Genomic DNA, 16,639 nt, shown 5'->3' on the forward strand with positions numbered 1-16,639 from the left:
AAAAAGAAAGAAGTTAAGAAGCTTGGGTTCAAAAGTGAGATTTGGTAACCAATCACATTTGCAGTTAGTCTAACTATGACACTGGTAAGCCCAATTCTCAGAACAAGATTTCTCCTTTTTCACCAATACTTGGTTCCTTTTAGAATTACCTGAATTGCTCTTACCAGTCTCTAACCAAAGAAACAATACTGCACTAGGACCAGAATCCTTGGAATTTGCTGAATGCCTGAACTTATAAATAAAACCACTAGCTACAATGCACTATTATTACCACAATACCAAGTGTTTCTGTTGACTAAAATATCACCTAAAATGCCTGACTGAAATACCATCTGTTCCCTGATCCTCATGACCTTGAAAATTACCACCTTCAGATACCACATTCCATCCACCTCCTGGTAGAACTTCTTTCCAATGAGTGAGTCTAGTTTCAATTTAATGTATCCCCTTCTCCTGCCCCGTCTGCCAGACTAATTCATTTCATTAAAGTTAATAAGCAACACCCAGGCATGTGCAAAATAATAAGCACTGTAAGGTTAGATAAATAAGAAAGAGGCATCTATTGCTCTCAAAGAGCATTGCTGCCTTATAATGGACACAAACTAGTAAACAATTAACTTTCTGCTACAAAATCAAAATTAAATTACGCTAAGTAGACGCAAATGTTCTACCTAATGGAGTCAGTTTAGATCCTTTAATAAGGTTAAACCCTATTAAAGTGGCAAATGAACCAAGATTTGAAAGATGAGTAATATTTTAACAGAAAAAAGGTAGGCTACTCCTAACTGCAAAAAAAAATTGGAAACAACCAAGATGTCTGTCAATAGGTGAATGAATAAACAATGGTACATCCATACAATGGCATATTACCCAGCAATAAAGAGAAATGAGCTATCAAGCCACAAAAAGACATGAATGAATCTCAAACGCATGTCGCTAAATGAAACAAGTCAGTCTGAAAAAAGGCTGTATACTATATAATTTCAATTATGCTACATTCTGAAAAAGGCAAATCTACAGAGGTAGTAAAAGATCAGTGGTTGCCAAGGGTATGAGGATAGGGATTGAAGAGGTGAAGCACAGGGGATTTTTAGGACTGAACTATTCTATATGATACTGTAATGGAGGAACATGACATTATTCATTTGTCATAAACCATACAGCACAAAGAACGGATCTTTTAGAAAATTATTTCAGACATTGGGGGATCCTAGGAAAGAATGCAGACCATGACAAGAGAATCTAACTGTATGACAAATATATGAAACAACCTCAGTGAAGGGAGTGGAAGGAAAAGGTGCTAACCTAAGTAATTCTGAAAATTAATGGAGTCTGAAAAACTAAAGACAAAAGGAACATTATACTCTATACTCTAGTTGATAAAGTCATTTCCCATAGCAGTGCACACATACATCAATACATGTACATTCCCATACATGAACAGTTGATCCTTGAACAACACGGGTTTTAACTACACAGGTCCACTTACCTGTGGGGTTTTTTGATAAATACAGTTCTGTAAATGTATTTTCTCCTTATGATTTTCTTTTTTTTTTTAAGATTTTATTTATTTATTTGACAAAGAGACAGTGACAGAGGGAACACAAGCAGGGGGAGTGGGAGAGGGAGAAGCAGGCTTCCCGCTGAGCAGGGAACCTGATGTGGGGCTCTACCCCAGGACCCTGGGATCATGACCTGAGCCGAAGGCAGACGCTTAACAACTGAGCCACCCAGGTGCCCCTCTTCCTTATGATTTTCTTAACATTTTCTTTTCCTAGCTTACTTTATTGTAAGAACACAGTATACAATGCATCTAACATACAAAATATGTTTCCATCAACTGTTTATGTTATCAGTAAGGCTGCTGGTCAACATTAAGCTATTAAGTTTCAGGGGGGTCAAAAGTTATACACAGATTTTTGACTGCCAGAGGGGTTGGTACCCCTAGCCCCTGCATTGTTCAAGGGTCAACTGAACACTAAAATTGAATAATTAAGTAAATGAACGGCAGAAGGTAGGAGATACTTTCCTCACTGTTAAAATGGGAGTTTACAGATAAGGAGAGAAGCCTAGAATGATACATGTGATAATGCATTAGTTAGGAACATCATTAGTACCTCAAGTTTATCTTTATATAGCTATAGATGGATATATAAAAACATCTGTAGTATGTGAATACACACAGGTTAGTAAACACACATATATTTCCTTGCTCTGTGAGAGGAGAAGGCCTATAAAAAATGATGCCCCTTTCGAGATGAATCTAGCAAGGTGAGAAGTGAGCTGGGAAAACATGAGAAATCATCACTCCAGGAAGAAAGAATGAGGTAATAAAGACCTTGATAGGAAGAAGCATAGTAGATGAAGACCTCTGGCTCTTATTTAGACATGAAGATAAAAAGTTAGTACCTTTTTCTCTCCACTCATCCAGATACCCCATCTTCAGATAAATAATCCAATCAAAATCTTAGTATGAGAAGAAATCTCAAATACAGAAGGAGAAAAACTATTAACGGCTTAGAATATGGTACAGTCTAGAATGAAATACTGCTCCTATCCAGCAAATTGAGGGATTATGGATATCGAGGCCAAAGGGAGGCAGACAAGAAAACCCAAGCCTTCCAAAGATTCAGGTACGATCAACAGCAAAAATTCCATCTTTTGGAGAAACACTATTAATAAAAAGCATTAACCCATTTACACCTAACCAAATAATTACACAAAATTAAAAGTGAGAAGTTACCCAGTATTTGAGAAATGATAACTGAAAATATAATCACTCACTTCTAATAATTCTGATACAATAGGCAGAACTTCAGGATTACAGATATCTATGGAGTCATCCCGATATGTCTTCTTTTTATAACAGATATTACCCAAATGTAGTATCGCTGAGAGAAGAGAGAAAATCCTGTGAAAATAAAACCATAAATTATAGCTTGCTTATGTGCAGTCTCCAAACTTATTTCACTGCAAAATTCTAACCAAGCAAATAAACCAGTACAAATGATGTATTCAGTCTTCATAAGAATAAAAAATATGGGAATAATAACTATAATAACTAAAATTTATGTGTACTATGTCAGACACTATGCAAAGTGCTTTACATAACCTTACTTTCAGTACTGTACCACTGGACAGAGTTGTTTGAAGAGGATTTGCCATTGCCTGAATCTGTACAGTGTTTCAAAGTCTTTCCAAATGCTTTTCATCCTGCCTGGAATGCCCTTTCCCTACATTGTCTATTTCAGATCTACTTAATCAGAATCTTTAAAGGCAAGGCCTTGGTATCTGTATTTTCTTAACCAAATAGCCTAGGTGATTTTTTATGATTAGTTATATTTAAGAAATGGTTTCCTACAAAAGCCCTGATAAATGCTTTTAAAATAAACAGTATGAGGCCATTGGGATGTATTACCTAATATCAGGCCCCACCTATAAAACATCTACAACTGGACCCTCCCTTCCATTCTTCCCTTCTGTCTTAGAGGAAAACATGACCTTCCTTTAGTCAAACTAGACCCCTACTTGTGCTCTACAACATCCCATGAACTCCAGTTTACTCAGGAACTTTATTATACATATTTCCTATCTCTTACCTGAATCTACAAGAACTTTCTATCAAAATAATATTATCTTCACTTTTCTCTTACTTTAAACAACCCATCCTAGATCCCATATCTTCTCCTTACCTTCACAAACAAGCTTATTAAACTGTTAATTTATACTCCTTTTCTTCACTTTGTCATTCCTTATTTACTATCATATCCTGACATCTGACCCCATTAAAATATCTCAGAGAAGTTACCAAGGACCACCACATAACTAAGAAAAGTATGTTACACCCTAGCTTATCTGACTTCTCAAAGGCATTTAACACAGCATCTAAAAGCCCTTCCTGGAAACCTATATATATATATATATATATACACACACATACACACACACACACATCTTTGTGTCTTTTCCGATTATTTCCTTATGATAAACCTGTTCTACCTATAAAATTTTAACTATGTGTTTTCTGACAATTAGGAAGTATTCTAAATAAAATAAAGACACTGCTTTAGGAACCAAACAGCCACACTTTCAAAGGTCTTGAATCAACATCTAATTGATAGATCTAATTTTTCAAATAATTTAAAATTGTAAATGTTTGAATCATTGACATGACTCAAACAAAATACAAGTCAATCATAAAGGAATAATTCATAAAAGTACTCTGGGTAAATGAGAGGAAATGCAGTATCAACTGAATCATTATAAAGACTAATGGAAGCCAAAAGATATAAAAACGCAAATTCATGGGCCACTTATTAAAAACTATTTTTAGTAGTAGTTATACGGTTGTTAATTATATCATTTCAGAATCTGGGGTTCAACAATCAGTACACACAAATATGTGATACATATTCTCCAACAATAAATGTTATATAAACAATCTAATATACTATAATAACTCAATATAAAAAAGATTTACAAATATGAATAAAAAATCCCTATTCTCAAAAAGCTTAAAATCTTGCATTAGGAGATAAAAACAACAACAACAAAAAAACCCTATACTATAAGGCAGGGTATCTCAAAATACTAAAGATAGAAACAATGCACAGTTAAGAAAAATTTCATTAAAAAGATAGGACATGGGGCGCATGGTTGGCTCAGTAGGAAGAGTGAAACTCTTGATTTCGGAGTCATGAGTTCAAGCCCCACATTAGGTGTAGAAATTACTTAAATAAATAAAGAGCTTAAAAAATAAAAAGGGAGGACATGAACAGTACTCTAAAGCAAACATGTTTCCATTGACATACCAAATTTTGGGATGCCTGCAAGGTTGTGTTAGGAGGAATTCTGGGTTAAATCTGAGTGCAGTTGAAAAGAATGCTGTGATTTATTAGCACAGTCAATCATGGTCAAAGAAGAGGGGAATAGCAGTATATATGATATGTTATAAAAAAAAACAAACCTGGAAGTATTTCAATGAGTAAAAAAGAGATAAAGATGGGTCCTTCAAGAAATGGGGAAAATACTGGACATGCAGAATACAACATGTTTTAGAGGATACTATCAGTCTAGTTAAAATGCAAAACTTGTGTTAGGGAATATCTGATGATAATATCTAAAATAGAGAAAGGTCAAATTATAGGCCAAGCTATTAAATATATTACCTATATTTTCCAGTGGCTTCCAATATGGGATACAGTGATATCAGAAAGTATGAAAGACACATAACCCCTTGGTGTATGAGAAGTACATATTTTATTTCCAACTTATGTTATCTAAAAAAATGAAATTATGTTTCACTATCATTTAATATATAGATTGACACTTTGATCCATGTATGTCAATTAGTCAGGTGTGTCACATGAGGTAAAGGAGGTATGTTGAAGAAAGAATATAAATAATATAGCATGGAGGAACTATAGGGTTACTCTAATTTACTTCGTAACTTTCAGTGAATTGCAGTTTATGCGACCAATTAAATGGACTTGCATATTTACATTTGGTTTTATCTTTCTTTTTTTTTTAAGATTTTATTTGTCAGAGAGAGAGAGAGAGCACAAGCAGGGGAAGCTACAGGCAGAGGGAGAAGTAGGCTCCCCACTGAGCAAGGAGCCCGATGTGGAACTCAATCCCAGGACTATGGGATCATGACCTGAGTGGAAAGCAGCCGCTTAACCAACTGAGCCACCCAGGCGTCCCTTAATTTATCTTTCAAAAAAAAGAGTGGCAAATAATCTGCTAACTCAAGATTCCATAGTAATCACAAGCAAACAAGAAAACAGCAGAGCTGTTATTCTTCTACTTTTAGTATGACATTAAAAGTTGACAATATAATCAGATCTGACATAACTAATTCCCTTCCCAAAAAAATAGTTGTTACTATTTTTTTCTGGTGAGAGTCAAGGTTATTTGTGTTATTTTTTTTTTTTTATTATGTATGTTAGTCACCACACAGTACTTCATTAGTTTTTGATGTAGTGTTCCATGAATCATTGTTTGCGCGTTAACACCCAGTGCTCATTGTGATACCTGGCCTCCTTAATACCCATCATTGGGCTTTAATTTTAAATAGTTTTATTTTAAATATAAGTTCCTTCATCTTCATCCCTCAACCTTTTTACATTTCTATTTTGTTTATAATAAACAAAATATGTTTAGTATAATAGTACAGACATAAATTTACAGAGGAAATACAGGGAAAATTATGTTTTACTGATAGGTATGCATGACTTAATAAGATTAGAGATCAATGATACAGAAAATAAAGCTATAAAAATAGTGTTATAAAGCAAGTTTCTAAGAAAGGTCTATGGACAGGCTTCAGGAGCAAAATGAACTCCTGCAACTATATGCAAATATTTATGCATGCACAGTTTACAGGAAGAAGAGTTCCAACTTTCAAGAGATTCTCAAAGAATTTATAATAAAAAAAGCAATTCAAAGCAAGTCTTCTAGAAAAATAAATTTTCAAAGCAATGCTTAACAAGGAAGGAGGAGGCACTAGATCGGGAATATCTGTTAGAAAATTCTTTCAAAGGACCAAGGAAGAGGAACTTGTGAAACACACATTGTGATTTGTTCTCTACCAAAGGTGTAAGAATACAATAAACAAACTCACTGTCTTCGTGTCTTGGGAAGAAATCCTACCATTTCCATGGCCAGTTGTAAGCGTTCAAAGTCATGCCTCAAATCTTCCCCCTCCACCGAGAAGCAATCCTGCTTATTTAAGAAAAAGGGAAAAGAAATCAAGATTATCTATTGAAAAGTAAGGTAAGCCACTCAGAAATAGAGTAATTCTACATAAGTATACCTGTGTATAAAAATTAGAGCTGGTGAAATATTTAGAGAATTCTTATTACAGGTATGCATACTAAACACATACCTACCAAAATACCAGTAAGTTACCTTTTTTTTCTCCCTTTCACAATCACCAAGGCAAGGATCTCAAAGTAACTTAAGATAAAGAGCTAACAATATTATAAAATGTTCTGATACAAAGTTTGATTCTGAGTGGTGCTGAAGAGTTCTGAAGATCCAAAGCATTAAAGAGAGCTGAATTCCACAAACAAATGTTATTTATTCAACAAATATTTAATAAATGCCTACGCTTATGCAAGGCGCTGAACTAGATCCTGAGACACAAAAATAAATTTTAGAAGAGGCAGTAATTTAGTTGAGAAACGGAGCCTAGATTTATATAATATAAAGATGTTTATATCAATATTAGATATAATATAGTTCCTAATGAAATTATATAAACAACATGATTATCAATCAGCAAAAGAAAGTATACGTGAAAATTAAAAATCTGCAAAATACACACATTAGTTAGTAAAGATAGCTGTGAACTACCAAATAAAAAAAATATTTTTAGAGTAACGCTTGTATTGGGGCGCCTGGGTGGCTCAGATGGTTAAGCATCTGCCTTCGGCTCAGGTCATGATCCCAGGGTCCTGGGATCGAGTACCGCATTGGGCTCCCTTCTCCTTGGGAGCCTGCTTCTCCCTCTGCCCCTCTCTCTCTCTCTCTCTCATGAATAAATAAATAAAATCTTTAAAAAATTAAAAAAATAAAAAATAGAGTAACCCTTGTATTCCAGCTCCCAAAAAAGTCAAACATATATATAATCTTTATCTTTAAAATAACAAGTAAGTTTTTAAAGCCCTTTACTATTTGTTCTCACAGTCCCTTACACCTACATTTTCAAAAACCTCCTCACATGTATATACTTTTTTAATGTCTATCTCTTACTGTGGAATGTTGCATCAAGTACTCAATAAATGCCTTAACTGTTATCTGTTTTATTCACTGCTGATCTCCAGCATCAAATCAGTGCCAAGAAGAGAGTAATTACTAAAGTAAATATGTAATAAATTACTGAATAAGTACTGAATTAAATGAAACATTCCTTTTTGAGAAAGTACTCATTTATCTTTTTTAAACTACTAATGTAGATATAAAGTTTAAAATTCGATATAAACACAAGGGGATAATTATGTGTACATATATATAATTATATATACATTCAATAGGAAAGAAAACAGGCTCAGAGGTTAAATAATTCACCTAAATGGCAGGGGTGGCAAAACGAAAATCTACCCAGTTCTGAATCCTCTGCACTCTCCCAGGCAATACCAGTTGCTTAAGCTTATTTATTTAATAGGATAACCCTTAATAGGAATTAAATCAACATACAATGGGCAACAAGAGGTCCCTTGTTAAAAGCAATTTTCTCACCACAGTTCCCCTTGGGATCATCTATACAATTCCATTATATGTATGATAATATAGGTCAAATTACAAAACAGTACCTAACAATCCTCTCTTCTTATAATGCTAAGTCACATGAGTTCTCATAATTCAGAGGGAAACAAAGTTTAGTTTGCCCCCAAATATACTCTGAGGACCTAAGAGGAAAAAACAAACCAAAAGATCCTCAGATTAACTGCTTGCTTTCATTAATTAACTTGTGAGAAAAAGCAACAGAAATTATTCAAAGTTCAAACAATAATAGATTGAAAACACAGTAAGTGAGAGGCTAGTGATGAAAGACATAAAGGGAGGAGAGGAGTATGGGTACAAAATTCTATAAGGAAAAGATGGATAATGATGATTTTGATGGTGGCAGCAGATCTGGGAACATGTACTGTATACTTACTAAATATTAAACACTCTATCAAGCTATTTAGATGCATTGTCTAATTTAATTCTCACAAAAGTTAAAGACCATTTTTATCCCATTAAATATAAGATGGTGGAAACAAAAGAATTACGTGACCTGCTCAGGTTCTCAAAAACTAGTAAGTGGATAAGCCAGTATTCAAGTCAGGTCTGTCTGCTTCAGAGCCCAAATTCTGAAGCATAACTTAGACTGTCTAAATAACAGCAGATCAGTTCATAAAGTCATGATAAGCTCTGTACAGGCAATCAATTCTTACACTTGGCATGTGAGTTTTACCAGTCTCCTACCTACTTCCCAATGAGACTCAGTCACTTGATGTTAATAGGTGAAAGATGGAAGCTTCTCAAGAGTGGCAAAACAGTGTAAATTTTTTCTACTAAAATGTATCAGAATCTATAAACTTAAATGTCTAAAATTTTCCAAAATGTTAAATCTGAAACCATAAATTACTTGATATATTATAAAAAGGTAATGCAATTAACTTTTATATGAAGGAAAAAATTAATGACCATAATTCCTGATCCTCCTCAACTCTGAAACAGTCTAGTTTTGTAATTAGTGGAGTATGTAATCACACACAGTCAAAATTAAAGTCGTAGTTATTTAAAGCTAGAACTAAGACATGTTATGTTTCCAGAAGGAATAATTAATAAATTAGTTCATTAGTTAATTAATAGATATAGATGAGTGCATGTTTTCAGCCTTTACATATGACCTCATTAAAAGGAAAGGAAAAAGATTTTTTGTGTTCTTTTTTGATCACAAACTTGTCCTTATAAAATATAAAAATAAAGCTAAATTTACCTACTCATTTTATATTACATTATATATGCCCTTAAATCACTCAATTAAAAACAAAATAATCTTATTTATACGAATTTCAATTCTTTTTAGAAAATTATATAAAGATCAAAGAAAAAATGTACATGCATTCATCATGTGAAAAGACTGTTAAATGACACATAAAACAGTAAGGCTATACCTTTTTAAGATAAACATTACAAAAAAAAAAAAAAGATAAACATTACATACTACTCATAGCATGTGAGTAATGAAACCACCAAAAAAATAATTGAAAAAAAATACACCTCAAGAAAAAAACCTGTAGTTCATAAGAATCCATATCAATGCTGAAGACAGGAATACAATCAATTTATTGTCAAAATAAATATAGACTAAACATGAGCAACAAAAAAATAAATTTTTTAAAAAGTAAATTGACTGGTTTTTGATCCACAGACCATACACATACAAAATCAATTCAAAGAAATTAAACATTAATTTAACTTCTTTCCTAGGTTCTTTGTATTTCAGCTGATTTTCTTTCTAAGTCATGAGATAGGTACAAATGAGCAAGGTGAGTAAGGGTCCTTTAACAGGAACACAGAGTATTTAGGTACTTGTACTGACCGGCTCAGAGTCATAGCAATAATCATCCCAGCTCTGTCTGAGAGGTTTCTTTGTTATCTGAAAGTAAGGCAGATTAGTTAGGTAGAAGTAATGGTTATCACTCTTCTCTAATCATCTCTTAGATGTAGTATTCAGTTAGCACTGCTGCTACGCAAAGAAAGTTATTTTATGTAGCAGCATAAAACAAGAAACAACTAGGTAAACATTCAGATTCTGGGAGATCATATATTATTACAACCAATCCATACCTGCTGTTTTCCAGTGACTCTGAGATTTGTATTAACTGCTCAGTCTCATATTCTATGAATAATGACCACTTTATAACAAGAATATGTATGGTATGGCCACTGATAACAAAAAAGTATCTGGAAGAAGAGTAAAAAGCTCGGGACTATCAGCTCATTTATGAGCAATTATTAGTTTTTAAAAAGGATATATTTAATCACCCAAATATCTGCAAAGAGTTTAACAGGGAAAAGAAAAAGCTCAGAAGCTAAATCAATGATTTTTTTTAAATCTACTTAATTTTATACAGTACAAATGCCTAGTATTATATCAAGAAGTGATATTTTAAATAATTTTGAAATCAATATATTAATACAAAGTTTTATTAGTTTATATAAATATGTAGTTTCAAAATTAAGAAATATCAGTTACATAGCATCATGTGTATCTTGGGAAAAGTCTAAGATCTTACTTCCATAACCTTAAATACATACTACAACCTTTGAACCATCATCAAAATGTCAATTTCCTTACAAAACCCTCACAAGGATTTTTTAAATTACCATAAAGGCATTTATGTCCATGTATATTACATCTCGCCTCAATCAAAAAAAAAAACAAGAAAAGACAATCTGTTATTTAAGTGATCTACTGTCATACCAATTCCATTAATATTGATTCTAGAATTTTTATTAATATGAGAAATAGTAAAATTGGAGAAACCATTGTAATGAAAAACTACAAGAAATTATCCCTTAATTATGGAAATTTAGGAGTGAATTTTTAGTTTCACGAAAGATACGATGAATTTCATACTGAATAGGATCATTTGCTAAATTATAAAAATAATCATACTCTGTTAGTATCATAATATCATGCAAAGAGGTATAAGTATTAGACTTCAAAACATACAAAAAAGGTTTCAAGTAATCCCATGCAAAGGGTAAACATTATTAGTAACACTGAACATGCTCTTGTCTTTAAAAGGTAAATCACTTTGAAAAGACCAATCCATTTTTCTAACATGTAGGTACATATATAAATTGTTGTTCTCTGAAAGAGTTTCACAAAAAGCAAAGGGCACACATATAACTAACCTCTCCCAACCATATGAGTAATAATAATTTTCAAATTTGAGAAGCACATCACATAAATTTTTAGACTGCATGTATGAAAAGTCTAGTTAATATCCATTACTAGGTTTGGGGAAAAAATTTTTCTCAAGAAGTAAAATTTAATAATGCCCTACATTTCAAAATACATTTCATGAACTCTCACCTGATTGAGATAATGATATTCTTCCGGTTGTTTAAGATGGAATGCTAATCTTTCTTCTTCACTTGCTCCTGCCAGGAGGTAATAAAATACATGATAGTTCCTGTTGAAAACAAAGAGTATGGCTTTATAATGAACATGATCTATGGTTATCATTTAACAGAAAAATGAGCAAACATTAATTAGTAAAATGTTTCAACTTTGTTTCATTTTTTAATACAAAAGTGGTAAGTTCAATATTTTAGGTACTATAAAATAAAATGATGTTTTGGATGCTAAATTCAAAAGAGAGGCATGAAGGCAGCTACGGCAAAGGTTAAGACCTCTGAAAATTCTCTCCTCCATAAAAACAATTAGAAAACTGGCAAATTTGTCAGAATCAACCTTTTCAGAACTCTGAAAATTAACCAAAAGCTTAGAGCAACCCAAGGAGTGTTTACATAACAAAAACAGCTCAAACTCAGTAAAAAATGCAAACTTTGTAGCCTTTTAACTTGCCCTATTCCATCTCCTGTTCACCAAGTCCAGGTTAGCCATCAAAACCAATAGGTTACAATCATGATGGACACCAGAAGCGTGGCAGTCATCACAAGAAGGCAGAAGAGGGTTGGAGCTTGTTCAGAACCTCATTCCCTGAGAAATATCATTACCTGAACTATCTGGTGGGTCCCTGGAAGACGCTATGCTCAAAACTGTCTTTATTGACCTGACTCAGAGTTAGCCCAGTGTGAAAACCTTTTCCCCAGGCGCAGGTATGAAAAACTACAGGCAATTTTTTAACATGTCAGCTACGTGAAGCAATGGATAAATGTTAGGGCAAACAACAGGCTAACCAAAAAATTTAAAGGGAAATGTGATCGCCACACAGGGTTTTAAAAGCTCCAATATATTCCTGGGAATCTAGAAGGCCATGCGCATGCATAAGATTGTGCAGGCACCCAGGGCTTCACGCCTTCTCAGCAGAGACCAGAGAAGGTACTAAACTCTCACCCCTGGCTGACCTTGAAGGAATGCAGGAGCAGGAAGTTGAGGTGAAGGCAGAATTATAAAATGCCTACCTGAGTGTTAAAGGCATGGCCCAATACACACAGAAAGCCCTGAGGCAAAGACTAGGAGATTTACTGTTTCCAAGCATTTAAGCAAATCCCTGTTCAATCATTAGCTGACAACTAAGCTAACCAAGCAGATACGAGAATGGCCACACTTGAAACAGAACACAGATCTAACAAAATTAGTTCCAAAAAGTCATGATATAACAGAAACACAAACAACCACAAACCCTGGGAAAGGGAGAATCTCATTTCCAGAGCAGCCACATGATTATTTTAAATGTCCAATTATTATTTAAAATGTCCAATTTTCAACAAAAATTTATGAGGCATTAAAGAAACAAAGTATAGTACATACAAAGGAAAAGGCACAATCAGTAGTAACCATCCTTGAGGAAGCCCAGGCATTACTTAGTACACAAGATTTTTAAATATGTTCAAAGAACTAAATGAAACCATGTTTAAACAACTAAAGTATGAGAATGATGTCTTATCAAATAGAGACTATCAATAAACATATAGAACTTATTAAAAAATAATCAAAAAGGAATTCTAGAGTTGAAAAATATAATAACTAAAATGAAAAACTATCTAGAGGCACTCAACAACAGATCCGAGTGGGTAGAAGAAGGCATCAGTGAACCTTAAGACAGGTCTTGAAACTAGTCTGAAGACAAAGAAAAATGAATGAAGACAACTGAACAGATCTCAGATATCTGTGGCACAATAGGAGTCCCAAAAGGAGAGGAAAGGAGCAAAAAGAATATTTGAAAAAAATAATGACCAAAAACTCCTTAAATTTGATGAAAAAACAATCTGCACATTCAAGAAACTCAACAAACTCTAAGGGAGAAAAACTTAAAGAGATCCACACTTAGATAAATCAAAACTACTGAAAAACAAAGACAAATTTTCAAAGCACCATGAGAAGATATGCCTCATCGAGGATTCCTAATAAAAGATTACCAGCTGACCCTATGACCCAGCAATTGCACTACTGGGTAGTGAAAAGAAGGGCCATATGCACCCCAATGTTCATAGCAGCAATGTCTGCAATAGCCAAACTGTGGAAAGAGCTGAGATACTCTTCAACAGATGAATGGATAAAGAAGATGTGGTCCATATATACATCAGAAAGGATGAATACCCAACTTTTACATCAACATGGATGGGACTGAAGGAGATTATGCTAAGTGCAATAAGTCAAGCAGAGTCAATTACCACATGGTTTCACTTATTTGTGGAACATAAGGAATAGCATGGAGGACATTAGGAGAAGGAAGGGAAAAATGAAGGGGGGGAAATCGGAGGGAGAGATGAACCATTAGAGACTATGGACTCAGAAACAAACAGGGCTTGGGGGGCGGGGTTAGCCAGGTGATGGGTATTAAGGAGGGCACGTACTGCATGGAGCACTGGGCATTATAAGAAAACAATGAATCATGGATCACTACATCAAAAACTAATGATGTATTGTATGGTGACTAACATAACATAATAAAATGAAATTTAAAAAAAACACAAAAACAAACAAAATAAAAGATTACCAGCTGATTTCTCATTAGGAGCCATGGCAGAAGGATAACATACTCAAAGTACTGAGAGGAAAAAAAACTATCAATCAAAAATTATACACCCAGCAAAGCTACCCTTCAAAAATCAAGGAGAAATTAGGATAGTCCCAGATAAACAAAAATTAAGAGACTTCATAGCTAGCAGATGGGCCCTACAAGGAAAGATAAAGGGACTTTTTCTAGCTGAAAAGAAAGGAAACTAGACAAGTTTCAATAAAACATATAATAAACAGCACTAGTAAAAATAACTATGTAGCTATAAAAGATAGTATAAACTCATTTTTTTTAAAGATTTTATTTATTTATTTGACAGAGAGAGACAGCCAGACAGGGAACACAAGCAGGGGGATGGGAGAGGGAGAAGCAGGCTTCCCCCCGAGCCGGGAGACCAATGCAGGGCTCGATCCCAGGACCCGGGATCGTGACCTGAGCTGAAGGCCAGCCGCTTAACCGACTGAGCCACTCAGGCGCCCCTAAAGTCACTTTTTTATCTGTAACTTTTTCCCCTCCTATTGTATTTCAAAGACACCAGCAAAAAACAATAATGACTAATCTGTATTGATGGGTCTACTATTATAAAGATGTAATTTATATGATTTTAATAGCACAAAAGAAGGGGAAAGGAACAGAGCTACATAGGAGCAAAGTTATTTGTACGTTATCAAAATTAAGTTGTTATTAATCCAAACAAGATTGCTAAAATGTTAACTGTAATTGCCAGGGCAACAATTAAGGAAATAACTCAAGAAATATGTAATAAAAGAATTGCCAGTGGTACACCAGAAAACATCTACTTATACAAAACAAGGCAGTAATAGAATAGAGGGACTAAACCATCATAAAAAATACATAAAACAAAGAGCAAAATAACATTCATAAATCCTATCTTAGCAATTATATTGAGTATAAATGAGTCCGAAGGTGAGTAACTGGCAGAATGAATTAAAAAAAAATCCAACTACATGCTATTTACAATAGACACACTATAGACTCAAAGATACAAATAGGTCAAAAGTAAAAGGACAGAAAAAATATCATGCAAACAATAACCAAAAGAAAGCTGAAGTGTCTATACTAACATCAAATAAAATAGACTTTAAGACAAAAATTATTGCTAGATGCAAAGGACATTTTATAATGACAAAAGGGCCAATTCATCAGAAAGATATAACAATTTTAAATGTAAATGCATATAAAAACAGAGTCCCAAAATACATAAACCAAAAACTGAAGGAATTGAAGAAAAAAAACAATTCAACAATAGTACTGAGATATTTCAACACCCTACTTTCAATAATGAACAGAACATGATCAACATGATCAACAAGGAAAAAGAGGACTTGAAAACTATTAAAAACCAACTACACCTAAGAGACATCTATAGAATACTCCATCCAACAACAGTAGGATACACATTTTCTTAAATACCCATGGAACATTCTCCAGATGAAAAAATGTTAAACTCTAAGACAAGTCTCAATGTAAGGGGACTGAAATCATACAAACTATATTCTCTGATGATCTTACAATGAAATCAGAAATCAATAACAGAATTTTATATATTATAACAGAATTATTTCCAATAACAGAAATTTCCAAAATGCGTAAATACATGGAAATTCAAAAACACACTCCTAAATAAAAATGGGTTCTAAGAAGAAATCACATAGGAAATCAGAAAATACACTGAGGTACATAAAAACCAAAACACAACATGCCAAAATATGGGAACTATTGAAACAGTGTTCAATGGGTCTTTATAGCTGTAAACCATGGTAAAACAGAAGAAAGATCTCAAATCTAACCATTCACCTTAAGAAACTACAAAAATTTGAAAAATTTAAAAGAAGAGCAAACTAAACCCAAAGCAAACAGAAGTGATAAGCATAAGAGAAATAAAACAGGAACAGTAGACAAATAGAGAAAAATCAACCAAAACTTGGTCCTTTTAAAAGATCAACAAAATTAACACATTCTTATCTAAACTGACACAAAAGGTGGGTGAGATTGCTATGGTCTGAATGTGTGCCCCTCAAAGTCCTATGTTGAAATCCTAACCCCAAAAGGTAATGGTATTAGGAGGTGGGGCCTTTGGGGTTGATTAGAGCATGAGAGTAGAGCCCTCATGAATGGGATTAGTGATCTAATAAAAGAGATCCCACAGAGTTCCTTATCCCATTCCACCATATGAGGACCAAGCAAGACGGTACGAGTTATGAACCAGGAAGAGCTCTAACCAGAATGCAACCATGCTGGCACCTTGATCTTGGACTTCCCAACCTCCAGAACTCTGAGAAATAAATTTCTGTTGTTTGTCAGTTACCCAGACTGAGTTATTTTGTTATAGCAGCCCAAAGATAGGAGAAGACCTCAAATTCAGGAAAGAAGAGGGGACATTATTATCAACCTGTCAGAAATAA

At 33.8% G+C, this 16,639-nt stretch overlaps 1 protein-coding gene across 6 annotated transcripts in view; it reads right to left on the bottom strand.

Annotated features, from left to right (window-relative positions):
• Positions 1-16,639, bottom strand: part of MYO9A (myosin IXA) — a 276,224-nt gene that overhangs the window by 192,084 nt on the left and 67,501 nt on the right. For 5 of the 6 annotated variants that reach the window (XM_032417538.1, XM_032417537.1, XM_032417534.1 and 2 more), the window contains exons 5-8: positions 11,600-11,699; positions 10,097-10,153; positions 6,623-6,720; positions 2,785-2,911 (exon numbers count right to left, since the gene is read on the bottom strand). In XM_032417538.1, the coding sequence (XP_032273429.1) occupies positions 2,785-2,911; positions 6,623-6,720; positions 10,097-10,153; positions 11,600-11,699 (382 nt within the window). The remainder of the gene's footprint in view (positions 1-2,784; positions 2,912-6,622; positions 6,721-10,096; positions 10,154-11,599; positions 11,700-16,639) is intronic. The other variant, XM_032417536.1, reaches the window with a different exon arrangement.

This window comes from Phoca vitulina, unplaced genomic scaffold (genome assembly GCF_004348235.1).
Source record: "Phoca vitulina isolate PV1807 unplaced genomic scaffold, GSC_HSeal_1.0 scaffold20, whole genome shotgun sequence".
Taxonomy (NCBI): Eukaryota; Metazoa; Chordata; class Mammalia; order Carnivora; family Phocidae; genus Phoca; species Phoca vitulina.